The sequence below is a fragment of the Phodopus roborovskii genome, unplaced genomic scaffold (genome assembly GCF_943737965.1).
Source record: "Phodopus roborovskii unplaced genomic scaffold, PHOROB, whole genome shotgun sequence".
NCBI classification, from domain to species: Eukaryota; Metazoa; Chordata; class Mammalia; order Rodentia; family Cricetidae; genus Phodopus; species Phodopus roborovskii.
In genome coordinates this window covers 5,932,475-5,953,299 of record NW_026126514.1, presented here as the reverse complement: position 1 = coordinate 5,953,299, position 20,825 = coordinate 5,932,475, and the positions used below count along the sequence as shown (strand labels likewise).

At 34.2% G+C, this 20,825-nt stretch overlaps 1 protein-coding gene across 6 annotated transcripts in view; it reads left to right on the top strand.

Annotated features, from left to right (window-relative positions):
- The window catches only part of Ralgapa1 (Ral GTPase activating protein catalytic subunit alpha 1), a 199,380-nt gene that overhangs the window by 98,626 nt on the left and 79,929 nt on the right, over window positions 1-20,825 (top strand). For all 6 annotated transcript variants that reach the window (XM_051195870.1, XM_051195866.1, XM_051195869.1 and 3 more), the window contains 8 exons: window positions 435-533; window positions 1,155-1,310; window positions 3,084-3,212; window positions 6,755-6,880; window positions 8,805-8,863; window positions 10,835-10,943; window positions 12,480-12,590; window positions 18,945-19,013. In XM_051195870.1, coding sequence (XP_051051827.1) covers window positions 435-533; window positions 1,155-1,310; window positions 3,084-3,212; window positions 6,755-6,880; window positions 8,805-8,863; window positions 10,835-10,943; window positions 12,480-12,590; window positions 18,945-19,013 — 858 coding nt within the window. The remainder of the gene's footprint in view (window positions 1-434; window positions 534-1,154; window positions 1,311-3,083; window positions 3,213-6,754; window positions 6,881-8,804; window positions 8,864-10,834; window positions 10,944-12,479; window positions 12,591-18,944; window positions 19,014-20,825) is intronic.

Genomic DNA, 20,825 nt, shown 5'->3' with positions numbered 1-20,825 from the left:
AGAAAAAATAAAGACTATTTAAGAGGAAAAGGAAAGAAAAATAAAGTATTAATAAATAGAAGAAAGCCAGGTGTGGTGGTACACACCTGTAATTCTGGCACTTGGAAGACTGAGACAGGCTCATGAGGTAGAAGCCATACTGGGCTACATAGAGATTCCAAGCCAGCCTTGTTTATTCTGTCTCAAGAAACAGCAAGCACCACCCATCCCCACCCCCATCCCCAAAAATGAAGAGGCCTCTGAGAACACAATTACAACCTTGATCTTGGTTTGAACTAAGCTAATGCTCAGCATGGTGAAGTCACTTGGCCACAATAGCCATAATGAAATAGGTTGGTATGGGAGAGACTGGATTTGACTTCTGTTTAAGATAAAAATAGCTAAAAGAGGAAATGGTTTAATACATGTTTGTTACCTTTATTTGAAAATTATAGATCAGAGATAATCTTGGCATTTCAGCAGATAACCTGACTTCACCTTCTCCACCTGTTTTGATTCCTCCGCTACGAATTCTTACACCTTGGCTTTTTAAGGTAAGCGTGGTGTGTAAGACATTAATATATTTTCTTCAGTAAATCCGTCTTGAACATTTAATAGAAATTTTAATAGTTACTTGGTCTTCAAGAACATTAAATGTTTAACTGGTATCTTTAAGAAATCTTGCATAGAGAGGAAGGTTAGGCAAGCAGAATCAAATGATTCATTTAATAAAACAAAAGTGTAGAAAAGTATGTCTTAAATGTTTTTAAATGTATTCATTTTTATTTTCCTCCTGTAAGGGATCTAACTGACACCCTTGCACATGCTAGACAAGTGCTATGGCACTGAGCAATACCCACAACTCCAGAACTAGAGTCTGTCATCATGGTATTTAAATAAAAATAAAGCACAAACTGTAAAGTTTTAGATTTATTTCTTGGGAATATTGTTTGATGTTTGGTCTGTTTTTTCAAGTGAAGTAGTCTGTGATTATGCATATGTACATTGAGTCATTTCAGGTAACAGTAGTTTCCCTAGTCCTGACTTTTAGTTCATTAACAAAATTGGGCCAACAAACAAATATATGAAAACAGATATTGCTTACTATATTCTGTTGTTTAGATATTTATAACAATATTTGGCTTTTAGTATTAAAACTGATTTCTTAATTTTAGGCAACCATGTTGACTGATAAGTATAAACAAGGTAAATTACATGCATATAAACTTATTTGTAATACTATGAAGAGAAGACAAGACGTATCTCCAAATAGAGATTTTTTAACACATTTCTACAATATAATGCATTGTGGATTGCTTCATATTGATCAGGTAAATATGTATACCTTCCAAACCATTGTTTTTATCAGTTGTAACAGTGTCATTTGTCAACTTGACAAATGTTAGAATCACCTAGAAAATGGGCCTCTGAGTATTCTGTGAGAAATTGTCTTGATTACTTGAGATGGGAAGCCCCATCCACTATGAGTGCACACCATTTCCTATGCAGACTGTGTAAGATAGAGAGGGCAAGCTGAGGACTATGTGAATGCATTCATTGCTCCCTTTTGTCTATGCACATTATGTGCCCAGAGGCTTTGGGTTCTTGTCACTCTGACTTCTCTGCAGTGATGGACCATAACCCAGAGACCTGAGTTAAACCATTTCTCTCTTGAGTTGTTTTGATCAAAGTATTTTATCATAGCAACAGGGAAAGGAAACTAGGACATCGGTTTTCAATTCTGCTTAACTCTTGCATTTTAAGATCTTGAATTAACACTTTCTTTCATATGTAATGATTTACATATAATTCACTTCCACTTTATGACCTTATTCTTCAAAAAGGGTTGAAAACAGGCTACTGCAGTACTTAAGGGACTGATTTTAGCTTTCACATACTAATTTATTTTTTGAAGAAACTAAACCATCCTATGTTTAGGTTGGTTTTTTTCCATTTAATATTTCTTTTTTTTTTTCCTTTCTATTCTGTATTTTTAGGCATTTTATGATTGGCATCAGTTGTGATAGTTTGAGGCATATGAATTTTCTTATCTTTTCATACAGCAATTCTATTCTAAAGTTTCCTTGATATTTTATTACTAAATTACATTGCCAAAGTGATAATTATATTGTCTTAGTAGCTGTATCATTTATGATCATTGAATAATCATAGATAGGATTCTAGGACACATATTTCAGGGATCTCGATCTTAGTTGGAAAACCAAAAAAGTGTGGAAGATTATTGTAATTTGATTAAATGTCTGTTGAAGAACACTAATAGTTCAAGCTGATAGATAAAGTTCTTTTTGAACAAATGAAAAAAACTTTCTTCATTAATTTGAAAACAAGGTAGAGTCCTAACCCTATAAACATATCTCAAATACTATTACATTCTTAATACTGCAAAAAATAGAGATTTCATTAAGGTCAGTCACATTCAGTGGTAGTAGGTAGGGTGATGACAAGAAAGGGTTGTGGGGATAAATATGAGCAAAGTATTTTAGGAACCTATATGAAAATATCCTAATGAAATGTATTATAATACACATAATCAATACAGGCCAATAAAAATCTTTCCTAAAAAGTTATATTGGCTAATATAACCAAATGCACTGTATCTTTCTTGGTAAATTCCAGAATCATAATGCCATGTTAAGAATATTCACTTAAAAACACCTACCTCTAGGGTTCTGAAACTAGATATCTATTATTCAAGGACTTCCCATTTGTCTTTTTCAAAATAAGATCTCTCCAGTTGCCACATAGCAGATCATTTGGGTTCAGTGTAGATTCACACACTGAATTATCACACAGAAGCAACTAATTCAGTGTTATGAAATATGGGGGTAACATCTGTTGTGAAGCAAAGAGCCCTCCTTGATCTAAATTCTGTTATTTATGTAAGTTAATGAAATATGTTTCAAGTTCATTTTCCTAACAAAATATACTAAGCATGTATTAATTGGAAGAATTAAAATTAGTCTTTCCAGGTAGTCAGCCAGTTTATTTTCTATTTTACACTTTACCTATTTTTAATGACATCGATTAGCTGATACCCACGATTACATATGTGATCATCTTTCTTTCCTTTTTCTTCTTCTAAGGACATTGTCAATACAATCATCAAACACTGCTCACCTCAGTTTCTTTCACTTGGTTTGCCTGGTGCCACAATGCTCATTATGGATTTTATTGTAGCAGCTGGGAGAGTGGCTTCTTCAGCTTTTCTTAATGTAAGTCTTTATTTCTAGTTCTTTTAAGGTAATAAACTCTATTTATCAAGACTCAGCTCATAAAGCAACAAAGAGCACTGTTGCTGATAAAATATAACAAATTCATGTCCAAAAAAGTTTACCATTTAATTGGAATTGATTGCTTCTCCTACATTAAAAAGAAAGAAATTCTGATGTGTTAAGAAATCAATAAAATATGTTGGTGAATTTTCCCTAAGAACTATAAAAAATGGTTTACATCTGATGGGGGAAAAAAGATTTAAAGTTGGAAAATCTAGAAAAATAGGGAAGGAAGTGAAGAAAGGGTTGTGAGTTATTGCAAAAGATAAGAAAGGAATGGAGAATACTTTGTGTGTGTGTGTGTGTGTGTGTGTGTGTGTGTGTGTGTGTGTGCATAAAATCATCATGTTATTCAACTAGAATTTTTATTTGACAATTACAATTTTAATGGGATAAAGGACAAACATTTATGAGATAACCCAGGAATATGCCCCCAGAGTAAACTTTACATGTTAAAAAGCTATGAGATAATTGCACAGAAAACAAGGTAAGTAGAATATTTCTTATATAAGTAGCAGGAGTGAGCTAGCTAAGAAGATAAGTAGCTGTGGGCATAAGTGCTATAAAGGGTTAGACTTTGTCTAAGGAAGATTGAGTAATCATTTACGGAAGCAAGTTGTTAACATGATCAAATGTATATTTTATAAAGATCACTTTCTAATGGCCTGTTAGAAAAAAGTCTAGGATATATGGATATATACAGGATATACCATTTTAAAGCATACATAGTCATTTAACAGATTATTTCTGTTTTGCAAAAGCCCAACAGTGAATGAGAAAAAGTGCTGTTTGTGGCATTACATAAAGTGTATATTAAATACTGACAAGAGGTCAAAAGAATAATTGTATACATAAGTCAGGATGTCAAGCAACATGTTTTAAAATGTTTTTTAAAACCCTGTGCTTGATACAATTGATCACCTGGAGGAAATGTGCAAATGAAAAAGAAAAGACTATATTTCTAGCCAGTTTTGTTTCTGTGGGTCCTGGAGAACAGACATCATGTCTTGCATCTTAGTATCTCCAGGATCTAGCATAGCGCAGTGCTTAGTCTACTAACTGAAAATGTTAAGTACTTATCCAGTACCTAGTATATGCTCAACATTGAGCTTAGCCCTTTGTTGGTTTTATAAACCTTGTTCATATGTGTAGAGGCTAGTCCACAGAGGAACAGAAAAGCTTAGCCCTTTGGTGGTTTTATAAACCTTGTTCATATGTGCAGAGGCTAGTCCACGGAGGAACAGAAAAGTGTTCCTGATCAACAAAGCATGCCCTGCACAACAGCATTTGCTGTGGTCTGGTTGCTCATTAACTATGCTAAAGTTCTGAATCAGAACCCACATTGTGATGAGATTATAGATGGTGAATGAAGTCATTGGGGCATACATCATAGTAGGTTTTAAATGTTATAGACCAAGTTATGGTGCTATACTGGCTTAAAGAAATACTTTAAAATATGGAAAGAGATAATTAAACCTATACCTTGAGAATATTAAATAAATAGATTACTCTTGGAGTAGATTAATGGAAGACAAACCAAAGATGACACACAAACCTAAAGTCCTTTGTAGTATTACCATGGTGCCCAGATTATAATCAACCTCTTAGACTGGAAAAGGTTGGTAGAACTCAAAGTAGACTAATATTCAAATAACTGTCACTTCTTATTAATTTACTATGAAAACTTTCCTCATCAGTGGACCAGTTAATCAAGATGACTAGCCATATTTTCTGCAATTTTTCTCAAAGTTCTATAGAATTAAACCCTGATGCTTCTTACATAACTAACTTTCCTCCCTACAGCTAGATATTGGTTATGTAACAGCATCCTTTGGATAATGTAAGCAATAGTCCCTTTCAATGCTAATTCATATGATGCCTATTATTGAGGAAGGCTACAGAGAAACCATATCATTGTAGGATGGACACTCAGATGTGCCCTGTATGGTTTGAGGCACCCTTCCTCTGGATGCTGTTAAAAATACTAATTCCAAGTCTTGGCCCTTTCAATTCTCATTTTAGATCCCATCCATATCATCTCTCTCTGTTAATGTTTCCTACCTCCTTAAGCAGATTACAAGTGATGAATTTTGTCTTTCTAAACTATCACAAAGTCACTTGTTCTTGTTATATTCATATTCAGACATTACCAGTTACCCAACTTAGCAGAAAAACTCAACTAATCCCTTCAACTAAATATTGAGGATTTTTTTTTTTTTTTTTTTTTGTTTTGGTTTGGTTTGGGTTTTGTTTTTTTTAGTTAGTTCTATTTATATAGGATAGTTTTAAACCAGGGTAGGTTAAACCAGATGTCATTTTACCATGCCCTTTCATGCTTATAAGTCTAGGTTGTTTGTTTAATCTAGACATGAAGTATTTTATCTTTTGTTTTGTTTGAGACAATGTCTTGCTGGTAGTACAGGCAGGATTTCAGCTTGCAATTGTACTTCCTTGGCCTCCTGAGAGTGGTGATTTTAGATAGACTCTAACAGGTCCAGTAAAAATGAGCTGTTCTGTTCTGGTGAAAGTCATGTAAGCTTAAGTCATACTAAGCTGCAAGTCTTCTTGAGCTTAGCATACTGATTTATGTGCATGAAAATATTGTATTGCTAGTATTCTGATGTTTCACATTTTTATTAAGTATTCTTAAACCTATAAGCCAGTTGGTAAGTAAAATAATGCTTTGGTCCCTGTTTAGTGGACATGCAAGAGGGCAGAAGAGGAAATGTTCAATATTGATACTTAAGAAATTACTTAATAAATTTAAAGATGATATGAAGTACTTCTGTAAGATTTATGTAGACATAAATTATTGTGTGTGTGTGTGTATGTGTGTATGACAGTGAATTTTTTTTCTTATGCATAAAAAGGTAAAAACCATCTAGCCTGGCACCCATTTCTTGAAGACAAAATACATTTTAATCTCTTTTTATTTATCCTAACTTAGTGACTTTGAGTCATCAACTTATTTGAACAATAGGTAATGAAGTATGAACTATATTTAAAGTAATTTATTGAGACATGGTTGCACATGCCTATAAGCCCAGCACTTGAGATGCTGAAATAGAAGAATCACAATTTCAAGACCACCCTGGTCTACGAAGTGAGTTCAGGGCTAGCCTAGGCTATATAACAAAACTCTGTCTCTAAATAAATAAGTAAACAAAATATTCATTTTCCCTTTGTGTTAAATGTATGCTTATTACTAGCTTATATTCCTATTTAAAGTTCATTAGCTGCAGATGATTTCTGTTTATTGGTTGCTTTTCAAGAAAGTGTTGCTATTTGTCCATTATATTTACTGAGAATAATCATACTCTCTTTAGAAATTCTAGATAAAAACCTAAATCTTTGACATTTCCTTTTTGAATGTTGTCATGTTCTCACTGACCTGTATAATGTAATTAGAAAACAAAATATTTAATGATAATTTAAGAACATAATTAACTAGCATTTTATAGACGTTTAAATCTAATATTCAGGCACCAAGAGTGGAAGCACAAGTTCTTCTGGGATCCTTAGTTTGCTTTCCCAACTTATACTGTGAACTGCCCGCTCTCCATCCCAACATCCCTGAGATCGCTGTGTCTAAGTTTACAGATGTTAAGGTAAGAAATCAGATGCTAGTCTTTAGCATATATGATATAATCTGTCTTCTCCCTTTTCTTTTTGAAATCTAGTTACTAAAGAATGTTAATACTCCAGGCATAAAACTAGAATGTCTTTTAGGAGCAAAACCTTTTCAGGTTTAAAAGTTTGAAACCTTTTCTCATTGTTGAGCCTGCTCATATGTCTGTCCCTTAGGAGTCATTCATTCACTCACTAAACATGCATTGAAATAACTTGTGAGCCAATCCTGTACTGCTAAAAATATAAGGCTTCTAAGATTGAGATGCCAAACTAAAGCTGAATGTTTTGACTTCTACTTTCTATTTCTTGACACATTATATCAAAGTGATAAATCTTTACTGCTATACAGAACTTTGTATGAAACATGGAGTATGTCCTGTATCTGAAGCATTAAAGGGCTTGTACAATCATCAGAATCAGGCATGATAAATAACACTTGTGATGTATGCACTTTTCTAAGTTTTCTTGTTAGAAACCTAGTAAAAAGTTCTCTTGAGCCTCTGCAGAAGTCAGCCTCTGTTTAAAAAGGAAATATGATTTGATCACATGGTTAGTCCTATGGATTCAGTGCCTCTTAGACTAAGTTAGAGGGAGCTGGCATAGAAAGTTCACCTGTTAAGGTTCTGGGCCTGGCAATGTGAGCCTTGGTGAATAATTCTGGGAGTAGGTCATTGTCTCTAACTAATGCCTGTGTACTCTGAATCCCAAGAGCTTAGCATCCTGTTAATAAAGTATGCTGTGACAGTAACTGCAAGATGTTCCATATTTAACTTGAATTGGTCTTTAGCATCAGAAGAGTTGAGAAGACACTGTGGCTCCTGGTGGGGGATCATGCTGATGCATTACTTTTCCAAATTGCTTTCTTTGAAAGTTTTGGTTTGGATTTCTTCGTAGGCCTTTAAAAATGTTTTTAGTTAGTATATAAAGTATGGATTTTATTAATAGCATATTTTGAGCTATTTTGAGACAAGGTCTCACCATGTAACTCAGAGTGGCCTAGAATTCACTCTGTAGCTCAGGGTGTCCTTGAACTAGTAGAGATCCTCATGCCCCTGCCTCTCAAGTACAGATATCACATGCTTTAGCATATGAATACTATTAAAAGATAACTTTTGTTTTGTGTTTTCAGACAGTATTGCACTGTGTAGCCCAGACTGGCCTGGACCTCATGGTCCTTCCTCCTCTGTCTTCCGGCTTATGAGAGTACAAGCATGCCATGATGCCTGCATGTATTGTTGTCTTTTTGTCATACTGATTTCTTTAGATATATAACTATAAATGCTTTGGATGACATGGCTATTTTAATAATATTAATACTTCCAATAAATGAACTACTCTTTCTTTCCAGGAATAAATGCTACTCAATCATGTATACTCTTTTTAATGTACTGCTCAGTTTGGTATAGAGTATTAGTAATTTTTTGAGGACTTTTAAAACATAAAGTAGTACCTTAGGGATTTGGGTATCCATATAATGCTGGCCTCATAAAATGAGTGTGAAAATGTTCTTTTTTCTTTAGTTTTTAAAAGACTTTGGTAAAAATTCATCTTAATTTTAGCAGTGTTTGGTAGAATTCACCAATGAAGCCATCTGACCCTGCCTTTCAAATAATATATCTCAAAAAAAAAAAAAGTAAAGGTCTTTATTACTCTCCTAATCATGGAAAAAAAGTTATTTTTAAAGATATTTTAGTTAAAATTTCATGATTTGTTAGCTACTTTTTAGAATAATGCTGGCGTTTTGTTAAAAGTAAACATAGGAACAAATTGTTTACTTACCCACTCTACCCACTCTATTTCTAATGGCCGGAGCCCTATCTGGCTCAGAATAGTAATATAGTAAACATTTGTTGAATTAGTACATGAAATCATAGTCATTTCTTCTCTTTCTGTTTATTTTAGGAACTTATAATTAAAACTGTATTAAGCTCAGCAAGAGATGAGCCCTCTGGTCCTGCACGGTAGGTCAGATATTCTTAGATCTAACCCTTAATGTAACAACTGTTCTTGGCATTTTGTAAAAATTGATTACTACACTTCAAATTGTTCCAGACTTCTAAAAGCGTTCATCTTTCATAACTAAAATGGTTTGTTTTAATCTTATTTGAGTATATTTTACTTTATCATTGTATTCGTTAGTTGTTATTCCTTATGCAGTGCTTTGAAGTATATCAGTAGGGATCAATGTTCATTAAAATATTTATATTAAGGAAATTGATATATCTAAGGAAATAGTATATTTTTAATAGATACCTATTTGATCAGAATATTTTTACTTTCCCTTCCTTTTCATGCATATATGTGTACAGATAATTGTTCAGGTGCTCATGTATGCATATTCACAAGCCAGAGGAAGACATTGGGTGTTCCCTCTTGCTTTCCATTTTATTCCATTAAGACATGGATCTCTCCTTGGACCTAGAACTGCTGAATTTTGGTTAGGCTGTTGGCCAGCAAAATCCTGCTTCCCTTATCTCTACTGGGGTTGCTGGTTTATACAGAAGTGCCCAGGGTTTTACATGAATGCTGGGTGTCTGAACTCAGGTCGCCATGCTTTTTGTAGAAAGCACTCTTACCCACTGAGCCATCTCCGAAACAAAGTAAATCATTTTAATAAATTGGGGAAGAAACACCATAGTCTACTTTTTCATGCCCTCTACTTTCTCTTGATGTGCACACACAAATTCAGAAACATCTTGTTCTTAGCCTCTAATTTATGTAATATTTCAATATTTTAAATTAATTCATTGATTTTTGGGTTTGAGACAGGATTTCATGTAAACATGAGCTGCCCTTAAGCTCATTGTGTAGCCAGGATTGCCCTTGAATCCTGATCCTCCTGCCTCAGTTTCCCAAGTGCTAGGATTACAGGTAGGAACTACCACACCTAATCAGCCCTTGGTGTTTCAACAAAAACTATTTAGTATTGGTGCTCTCAATCTCTGCTTTTGGTTAATTGAGGTTATGGAGAATTTTGCTGCATTTCAAAATGTATTATTGCTTTGGGATTTCATAAATCTATTGCTGAAACCTCGGACTTGGTTATCTAGATCGGTAAACACTATATATAAGACTTACGATTTGATGCCAATGGAGAAAAATATAAGGCAGTAGCCCTTACTCTGAAGATGTTTTGGTCATCTCAGTAGTGAACTATTGGGTAGCAGCAACAGTCTACATCATAGGAAATTTCAGACTCCTCTGTGTTCTGGAATAAAAGATATTTTTTCATTAAATTATTGTAAAATGTAGTGTTCTGTTGTATTTAATAATATCAGTATTAGTACATGCACATACGCCAGAATTACAGACAGCGGGCTATTCTCATACTTGGAAAGAATCATTAGTTTATCAGAAGCCTAAACTTGAGTCCATTGAAGTTTTCCGGATTCTGGTTACCAAATAACTTCCAGCTGAAACTTAGCTGGGTTACAGTTAGGAAAATAAAAGCCCATAGACATTAGGGAAACAAGTAAAGTTCTACAAGGTCTATTTCTGCTGTAATTTTTTAAATTATTTTCAGTCTGTTTTTTAAAAAAATGTGATTAGTTGTGTTATATTTGAATAACAACAATATTTTTACATACTACATCACTTTATTTTATGTAATTTCACTTTCACTCTCTCCTGTTGAAAGCAGATTGTACAGTTGTTTGGGAAGAAGACTTATCACATTGTCAATTTAGTGATACGGACTTGTCAGAATGATGCCGCATAATGTCCCAGGCACTACTGCTCTATTCACTATTTCACTATTGGTTATGAATTACAGTAGAAAATTAGGTTTCAATTTGGGGTGTTTTTACTTCCATTTTTCTTTAATTATCAGCTAATTCATAGAGTAACAAAGTCTTAGATTCACTTAAACAGTGAATGTACTGAAAATTCTGTATTATTTAAAATCATTATAAGCTGTCTTTTTTTCCCCCCAGATGTGTAGCACTTTGCAGTTTAGGTATTTGGATTTGTGAAGAATTAGTTCATGAATCTCATCATCCTCAAATTAAAGAAGCTCTGAATGTAATTTGTGTTTCATTAAAGGTAAAGAAAACTGTTTAATGAAATATACCAATATCAATTAGGACACATGATTTTTTTTTCCCCCAGACATTTAATAATTCTGGGCCCATGTGACCCAGAATCATTTTCATCATGTATTATTATGTTAGTTCCTTGATTCTGATTCACTTTAAGAGTGAATGGTCACATTCTTGAATTTAAGATATTTTTGTGATGAGCTCTTTTTTGAACTTTTCTATATTTGACTTCTTACCTTAGAAAACATGTGAATTATGTCTTAAAAATAAACAAGTTTTTTAAAACAGCATATAGGAGGGAGGTGATTTACTATGTGTAAGAGAAGCAGGGGTTGGGGGGGGGGAGGTATGGTATATGCTTATGTGTGTGCTTGTGTGCTGAGGCCAGAGTTACGGTCAGATTTTCATCTGAGTTGAACTCAGATCCTCATGCTTTCGCTGTAGGCACAAGTTGAGCTACCTTCCCAACCATCTTTTTTTTTTTTTTTTTTTTTTTTTTTTTTTTAACTAGTATTTTTGTGACTTACTCTCTGGTCTTTATTACTCCCTAAATTATTGAGGTTTTGGCTTTTGGCTTTATTAATAAAGATAAATAGCCTCTTTATAGCCAGAATAGAATTTGTTCGTAGGTAGTAATCTAGGGGCTAGAGAGATAGCTCAGTGGTTAAGAACACTTACTACTGTTTCAGAGGACCCCAAGTTCAATTCCCAGCATCCATGTGGCAAGTCAGAACTCTCTACAACTCTAGTTCCAAGGGACCCAGTGCCTTTTTCTGGGTACCAGGCCCATATATGGTATACATACATACATGGAGGCAACTAACACATAGTTTAAAAAAAAAAAAGTTTTTAAAAAGTAGTGATAAAAATCATTTGGAAAGTTTGAATAAATTATGAAATTTTATTCTGTTTCAGTATTATTTGAGGGTTTGTTTTTGCTATTATTGTTTGAGACAAAAATCTCACTATTTAGGCTAGGCTAGCTTCTAATGCAATAGTGTACTCAAAATATCACTGAACTCATAATTTTCCTGCTTCAGTGTTCTGAGTATTGGAATTTAAAGCATGTCCCACCATGCCCTACTTATGTGAATAGTTTTTACTTATGAAAGAATATTTATTATTATTGTCTTAAAACTTTTAGTACCACAGCATCTGTTTAAGATAGATGGGGCTGGAGAGATGGCTCAGAGGTTAAGAGCACTGCAGTCACACGTGGCCTGCAGTCACACATGCAGGCAGAACACTGTATGCATAATAAATCTTTTTTAAAAAGACTAAATACATAATTTACGTAGTAAGCACTTTTGAGTAATACCAGTTCACGACAGTTATTTCTGATTATATGCTATGTTTGAGGCACTTTGCTAAGCAAAGTAAAGAATGAAATGAGAACTGTACAGATATGGGCTTTGAGAAATGTATGGTAAAACAGCTGGTATTTGTGATAAAAGGAAGCATGAGATTTAAATTGTCAGAAGCTAATATTAATGAATATGCATAAGGAACTTTTTTATCACAATGATTTTTGTTGTTGCAGTTTACTAATAAAACGGTTGCCCACGTAGCTTGTAACATGCTTCACATGCTGGTCCACTATGTACCTAGACTTCAGACTTACCAGCCGGATTCACCCTTGAAAATTATTCAGGTAAGAAACTTTTCCTTTGTTTTTATTGTAAGTTTATATAAAAAGTTCTTATATGGATACCTTAAAATATGAAATTATTTTAATAGGTACTAATTTTTCCATAGGTAAATGCTTGGTCTTCATCCTACTTTTTTATACTATCAAAGTTACTAATAATTCCTTTGTATTTTCAATATTTATTATTTATTTGACATTCCAACTACAGTTTCCCCTCCCTCCTCTCTTCCCATTTTTCTTTCCCCTTTCCATCCACTCCTTCTCTGTTTCTGTTTAGAAAAGGGCAGGCCTCCCATGGATATCAGTTTTTTTTATGTGTATGTGTATTGTACCACAGATGCAATGCCTACCCCTGAACTAGAACTACATATAGTTGTAAGTCATCCTGTGAGTACTGGGAACTGATCCCAGTAAATGCTCTTAACCACTGAACAATTTCTCCAGCCCCCTCCTTTGTAATTTTTGTTAGAAGTAAGGTTTTCTGGTTTGGAATGAAATTTTTTTTAAGTCATTAAGGTATTTATTAGTTGTGAAAAGTAAAACATGCCATCCTTCCAGTTTGCCAGAATCAGGGCATTCATTACTCCTTCCTTTTTTAGCTAATCATTATGAAGTTTAATTTTTTTACTCAAATTTATTGTTTCATGTGCTTCTATTAAGACCCTTTATTATTTCTTTTTTGCTAGTGCAGTATCTTGCTCCTGGCAGGTACCTCTTCCCCTTTAGGGCATCGTTGATATTCACATGGCTTCTTATCATGTTACCTGAAACAAAAATAAAACTTTGTTTTTCATTTTCCTTTGACTATAAAATAAAGTTCCTTTCTTAGCTGTGAATTGAGATCTGCAACTGAAGACCCACTCATCTTTCTAGAACTGTATACAGTTTCCTATGAGATACATGTTCTCCAGGCAACTAGATCTGCTTAGTGTCTCTCAAACATACTTCTAACTCCCTTTCTAAAATGCTTCTCTCCAAACCCCCTCAATCTCTGTGTGCCTTTCTTAGTATTTTCACATCTTCAAGAAAGCTGAGAAGTATTTATTGAGCTCTTAAGGTAGAACAATTGTTATATCATTCACCTCTCAGAAATACGTAATTTTAAATTTATTTTACTTATTTTTATTTTTTGAGTCAGGGTCTCACTATGTAGCTCTGGCTGGTCTAGAACTCAATATGTAGATCAGGCTAGTCTCAAACCCATATTTATATATTCGTATATTTTTGAAACAAGGTTTCATAGTTTAGCCCACCCTTAGCCTCACAGTTTCACTCCTTCTGTCTCAGCCCCCTAGTTGCAGGGATTATAGGTGTATGTTCCTGTTTCCAGCTTTGAAGAGGTTTTTTTTTTTTTCCCCATTTTAGAAAATTTTTATGTCTGAGTCTTTTGCTTGAACAATGGAAGCAATGGGTCTAATTTCATTCTTCTGCATGTGGACATACAGTTTTCTCAACACCATTTTTTTAAAGATGCTTTCTTCCCTCTAGGTTATGTTTTTGGCATCTTTGTTAAATATTGAATGGCTTAAGTTACATGTACTCATGTTTAGGTCTTTGATTCCCGCCCCCCCCCCTTGGTCTACATATCTGTTTTTGTACCGATAACCATATTGTTTTTAATAAGTGGCTCTGTGATACCTCTTAAGATCAGGAATGGTAATCCCTCCCACATTGTTCTTTTTGCTCAGGATTGATTTTGGCTATCTTTCATCTTTTGTGGCTCCATATGAATTTTAGGATAGCATGAGATGGGGGATTTCATTGGGAATTGCATTGAATCTGTAAACAGCTTTTGGTAAAGTAGTCATTTTCACAGTATTCTATGAACCCATGAGCTATCTTTCCAGTTTGAAGGGTGTTTCTTCAGAGTTTTAAAGTTTTTATTTTAGAGAACCTTTACTTCTTTGGTTAGGCTTAGTACTGGATATTTTATGTTCTGTGAAGCTGTTGTGATTGGGATTTTGTCCATGGTTCCTGTGTTTGTTGAGTTGATCTTCTGATTTTTGTCCTTAAATCCATTTATGTAATTTATTACATCCGTTGACTCATGTATGTTGAGCTATTCTTATATTTCAAGGAGACAGCCAATTTGATCATGGTGGATAATTCTTTTGATGTATGTCTGTATTCTGTTTGCAAGCATTTTTGGGTCCTTGCTGATCAGTGATACAGGCCTGTAGTTTCTTTTTGTTATTGTTTTTGATGTATTCTGTACATGGTTTTAGTATTAGAGTGGCAATGGCTTTGGAGTAGGAGTTTGGGTGTGTTCCTTCTTCTCCCTCCCCCTTCCCTTTCTTGAGTTCAAAAAAGACAGGCTGTAGGTAATTTTTTAAAGTCCAGGAGAATTCCGCTGTGAATCCATCTGACCCTAGGCTTTTTAGTTTTAAGCTGGAAGACTTTTTTTATTATTATTATTTCAATCTCCTCATTTGCTATGGGTCTGTTTAGGCTGTTTATTTCTTCTTGGTTTAATTTTGGTGGCTTAACTGAACCTAGAAATTCATGCATTTCTCCTATGTTTTCCAGTTAAATGGAATAAGGTTTTTTAAACTATTCACGTATAATATTCTAAATTTGTCTCATGTCTGTTGTTTTCCTTGCTACTTCTGATGCTATTAATTTGGGTCCTCATTTCTTTCTTTCGGTTAGTTGGGCCAAGAGTCTGTAAATCTTGTTTATCTTCCAAAGAACCATCTCTTGCCTTTGTTGATTCATTTTGCTTAGTGTTTTCTTTGTTTCTAGATCATTAATTTTTGCTCTCATTTTTATTATTTCTTTCCATTGACTGGCTTTGGATTTGGTTCTTGCTTTTTTGAGTTGCATCATTAAATCTTTTTTTGAGACAGGGTCTCTCTGTACATAAGACAAAGCTGGTCTTGAGTTCACAGAGATCTGAAAGGCTCTGCTTCCCAAGTGCTGGGATTAAAGGTGTGTGTTCCCATGCCTGGTCCTCTTCCTGAATTTTTAATGTAGGCACTTAGAGCTATAAATTTTCCTTGCAGATCTGCATTCAGTGTGTCCCAGAGGTTTTGTTGTATTTTCATTTAGTTCCAGGAATTTTTCTTTCTTGATTTCTCCCCATTCATCATTCAATAATGAATTATTTAATCTCCACAAGTTTATACACTTCCTAGAGATTTGTTTTCTGTCAATTTTAAATCTTATGGCATTGTAGTCAGATAGAATAGGAGCAATTTCAATCTCTTTGTATTTGTAAAGATTTGTTGTGTGTTCCAGTAAATATGACCTATTTTTGAACAGTTTCATGTGCTGCTGAGTAGAAAGTATATTCTTTGGCATTTGGGTGGAATATTCTATAGATAAGGATTAAGTCCATTTTGACATTGGGTGTCAGTTAATTCTGAAGTTTTCTGGTTTTTCTAGATGGCCTGTTTAGTGGAGCAGTGGGGTATTAAAAATACACAATTAATGGATTTATATTAATCTGTGTCTTTAAATCCAGTAGTACGTTTTGTTTTGTTTTGTTTTAATAAGATTGGAAGTAACACATCAGAGGTTGGTGCATTCTGTTTAGGGTAGTCATGTCTCCTTGGTTAACTGCTCCTTGGTTAGAATGAGGTGTCTCTGTCTCTTCTGATTAGCTTTGGTTTGTCAGGAATTTCCTTGCTTCCCAGTCCCATTGAATTTGAGTGCTTTTGCTCATCCTTTTACTTTATGGTGATTCCAGTCTTTAAAGATAAGCTATTTTTCTTGCAGACAACAGATACATGCTTTTTGTTTCTTGATCCATTCAGTCAGTGTCTATTGATTGTAGAATCAGGCATTGATATTTAAAGTTGTTATTGGCATGTGTCTGTCAATTGTGGTCATCACATTGTTGGTTTCTGATCTTGTTTATGTTCTCAATGGAACTTGTGCTTTACTAATTATGGCTTCATATTTCTTTCCACAGTCTCTCTGGTATTCTCATTTCTCTCTTCAGCCTGAAAGTCTTGCTTCCTGTATGTTGTTTAGATTTCTTTTGTTGGGTATAATATTTTTAGGCTGTTTATATCTTGGAAAGTTTTTCTTTCTCCTTCAATTATGGAAGGTAGTTTTGCTGGGCAGGCATCTAGGAGTTAGAATACATTTCTCCAGTTCTTCTCACTTTCTAAGTTTTCATTGAGAAATCAGCTGTCATTCTTTATATGTGACTTTAGCTTTTTCTCTTGCATCTTTCAATATAATTTCTCTGTAGTGTTTTAACTATGATATGCCATTGGGATTTTATGTTTTGATCTTGTCTATTTGGTGTTCTGTGTGCTTCCTGTCCTTTTCTGTGTAGATGTGTTTTCCAAGAAAACTTAGAAAAGTTTTCTTCTATAATCTTGCTGAAGTTCTTAGCTGTCATTGTCCTGCCTTTGCCTCTGGGATTAAAGGTGTGCACCACCACACTGAGATCTAAACTTTCTTTTTCACAAGTTGGAAGCCTAGCTGGATGGGATCTGGCCCTGAAGTCACAACTCCCTTTATTCCATTTCTTAATCTGTTTATCTCCTTGAACAAAGGACTTAGCTCCATTCTACTCCCTGGTGCCCCTTTCCTCCTCAAATTGCACATTTTGTTTTTTCCTTCCCAACTTTCTGCTTTTCATTATAACACTCAATACTAATAGCCACATGAAAGTCTATGCGAGGCTGTTTTGAGATTTCCTCTGCCAGTGCAATTAATCCAAAACTTTTCACATAGATGCACAGAAAAAAAAAAGAGGGGGGGGGTGGGAATAGTGCTGGTGAGATGGCTTAGCAATCTCTTCCAGAGAACTTGAGCTCAATCCCAGCACTCATATGTGTTCCCAACTTCTATAGCTTCAGCTCCGTGGAATTCATGCCACTATCTGGCCTCCACAGGTACCCACCCACAAACAGCACACAAACCTACAGACATACACATGTACATATAAGTAAAAATAAAAATTTTAAAAGCAGTTGGAGCTGGAAAGATGGCTCAGTGTTTGTTGCTCTGATAGAAGACCTAGGACCTAATGTGGATTACAGCCATCTGCAGCTGCAGGTCTTGAGTACCACGGGTACTAGGCATGAACATGATGCACATAAAAACATGCATGTAAAATACTCATATAGGTAAAAATAAATGTCCCCTTTTTAAAAAACAAATGGGAATGATGCAACATACTTGTAATACTGTCTACTCAGGAGGCTCAAATAGGAAGGTACTTGAATCCAGGAGTTTAGGGCCAGCATGGGCAATGTAGCAATACTGCATCTCCAAAAAAAAAAAAAAAAAATCCCTGAAACCAAGTATTTTCCAAATAATAAAATTTGCATGACTTCCATTCATACTCTCTATTTCATATATGTTTATGTAACTTTAGGAGCTTTTAATATGTGTTAATTTAAAATACTCTTTTCTCAGAGTATATTTACATGTGTTGCACACACACACACACACACACACACACACACACACACACACACACATTGAGTGTTCCTTATCTGAAATGTTTGTTTACCAGAAGTATTTTCAAATTTCAGGGTTTTTTTTTTTGTTGTTGTTTTGTTTTTTTCTTTTTGTTTGTTTGTTTGTTTTGTTTTCCTGTTTGGAATACTTTCATAAACTCTTGTAGTCAAACATCCCTAATCCAAAAAATTGAAATCCTCCAAAACACAAAACGTAAGTTTGGAACAGAGTTTTATATAGCTGGATCCAAACTTACTGTATAGCTGAGGATGAGTTTGAACTTGTGATCCTCCTGCTTGTTCCTTCCAAGTGCTAGGATTATTCACCTGTCCCACCTGTTCCACCATTTCTATGTGATTCTATGGATGTGAGCCGGGGATTCCTGCATGCTAGGCAAGCACTTCTCAACTGTCTGATGTCCCCAACCACAAACACTTTTGGAGTATACCCTAAAATTTTAGGATTTTGAAGCATTTCAGATACAGACTGCTCAATCAGCACAGATAGAGTGATCTGAAAAGGCATTGGATTGTGGTTCTTGAGGTAGTGGGAGAATATGATTTTTACAAATCCTTTACTTCTGTCTTTGGATTTCCTCTAATAGACCTAAATACCTGTTTTTATACGTATTGTTTAACCTTGTGAAGTGAATTAGTATGAAATGATTTACCGTTGACAGAACATATGTATTGTAATTTTCATTCTGTAATGAAGATTATAAATGATTAATAGTTAAATGTCTTATTTTAAAAGCTTACCTGGTGCAAATTAAAGTAACAGTGTATAGGTTAGATACTGTGTTTATATGTTATATTGATGTTAAATTTACAGCAATAGATTTTATATCACTTAAGCATGTAATTAAACTTTAGGGAATACAGTGAATTTCATTTACTTCAAACTCATAACTCTTGTTCATTCATCTTTTGCCTACAGATCTTGATAGCTACTGTCACCCACCTTTTGCCAAGTACAGAAGCTTCATCATATGAAATGGACAAGAGGGTAATTTTATTTTTTATTTTTTGACATTTAATTTGTATTTATCTTGAGTAGTTAATTTAAGATTTTAAAACTTAAAATTTGCATGATAAATCTTCTAAATTCAATCAACTATGGTGAACTATAACTTTGTATTATTTAAGTATAAAAAATTCATTTTATAGACTGAAGAGATGACTCAGCAGTTAAGTGCTTGCTGCTTTTGTAGAGGACCCAGGTTTGGTTCCCAGCAGCACATGGAGGCTCACTAGAGTCTGCAACTCCAGTGTCAGGGTATCCAATTCCTTCTGGCCTCATGGCATCAGGCACACATGTGTTGAGCAGACATACATGTAGACAAAATTTTCGTATACATTAAATAAATTAAAAAATTTTAAACAAATTCCATTTTAGTTTTAATTTCATGAATATTTGACTATCTTGAAATCTCACAGTAGCAAAGAAATTTAGCAAACATTTTGTTTACTTATAATGATTTTACCATAGCCTGCCAGATTATGAAGTTGTTAAAGATTTTGAGAAATTTTCCACCTCTGATGATAGTTACTTGTTTTTGTTTTTGTTTTTATAAGTGTTATCAATGGAAGGTAAAGACATTTTCAATAAATAGAGTACAAAAATATATTAGAAGTATACCTCTTGTTGTTTTTGTTTGGTTTGGCTTGTTTGTTTGTTTATTTTGAGACAGTTTTCTCAGTGTAGCCCTGGCTGTCCTGAAACTTAACTCTATAGACCAGGCTGGCCTCAAACTCAGAAATCTGCCTGCTTCTGCTTCCTGAGTGCTGGGATTAAAGGTATGTACCACAATTCTAGGCCTAGAAGCATACCTCTTAAGAGAAGGCATTTCCTCTGCCCTCAAAAAAGTTACACCATGTGACAATTACCTTTAGACCTTTTCCAGGAGGTCTTTATCCCTTCCTGTATTCCTTCTTCTCTCCTCCCCTCACATTCCCTATCTCATTTGACCCTTCCTATTCCACTATTCCCCTTCCCCCCATTTTACTGTTGTGTTCTATCTCCCATCCCTTTTAAAGATGAAGAATAATTTACTAGGAACTATAAATAAAATGATAAAAAGTGTATATAAATATAAAGGAGATGCATACACACACACACACACACACACACACACACACGATGAAGAACTTTTGGGACCATATAAATATTTTACACTTTCAAAATATTTGCACTGTTTTTTTCTCTACTGTTTTGTATCCTTTTACCTTTCCATTCATCCTTATACCTTAGCATTCTCTTCCATCAAGATTTTGTTTAAAGCCACTATATTATGCTTAGACGAGCCTTTCATTGTTTTACCTAGTAACTATTAATATTGTTAAGACACAATATAAAGAGACATTTCCTAAGGATGACAGTCAAATCACTTACAGTGGGGTTCATACACCTTTCTTAGGCACGGGCTTGTAAGAACACAAGTAAACCCTGTATAAGCAAGAAATTTTAGATTTCTGAGAGAATTTATTGTTATTGGTGAATATAATGTAATTTTAAGCATATTAATATACAGAGGTTGAAAAGAGCTAGAGATGTAGGAGCACTCAAACACTGTGTTTGAGCCTTAACACTGCCAGAAAAACAAACAAAAGAAAAGATAATTTATATGGTGATTTAAAAAAAGAAAGAAAAATTCCCATTAGTGTGCATTTCATAGGGATTATTGCAACTTAAAAACAAAACAAAAAAATTTTTATTCCCTGTCACAGAAAGAAGATTTAGATTAAATCACCTACATTCATATAGTTGTTACTAGATATGAAACTGAAAAAAGAACTTATCATTGACAGATATATTCCA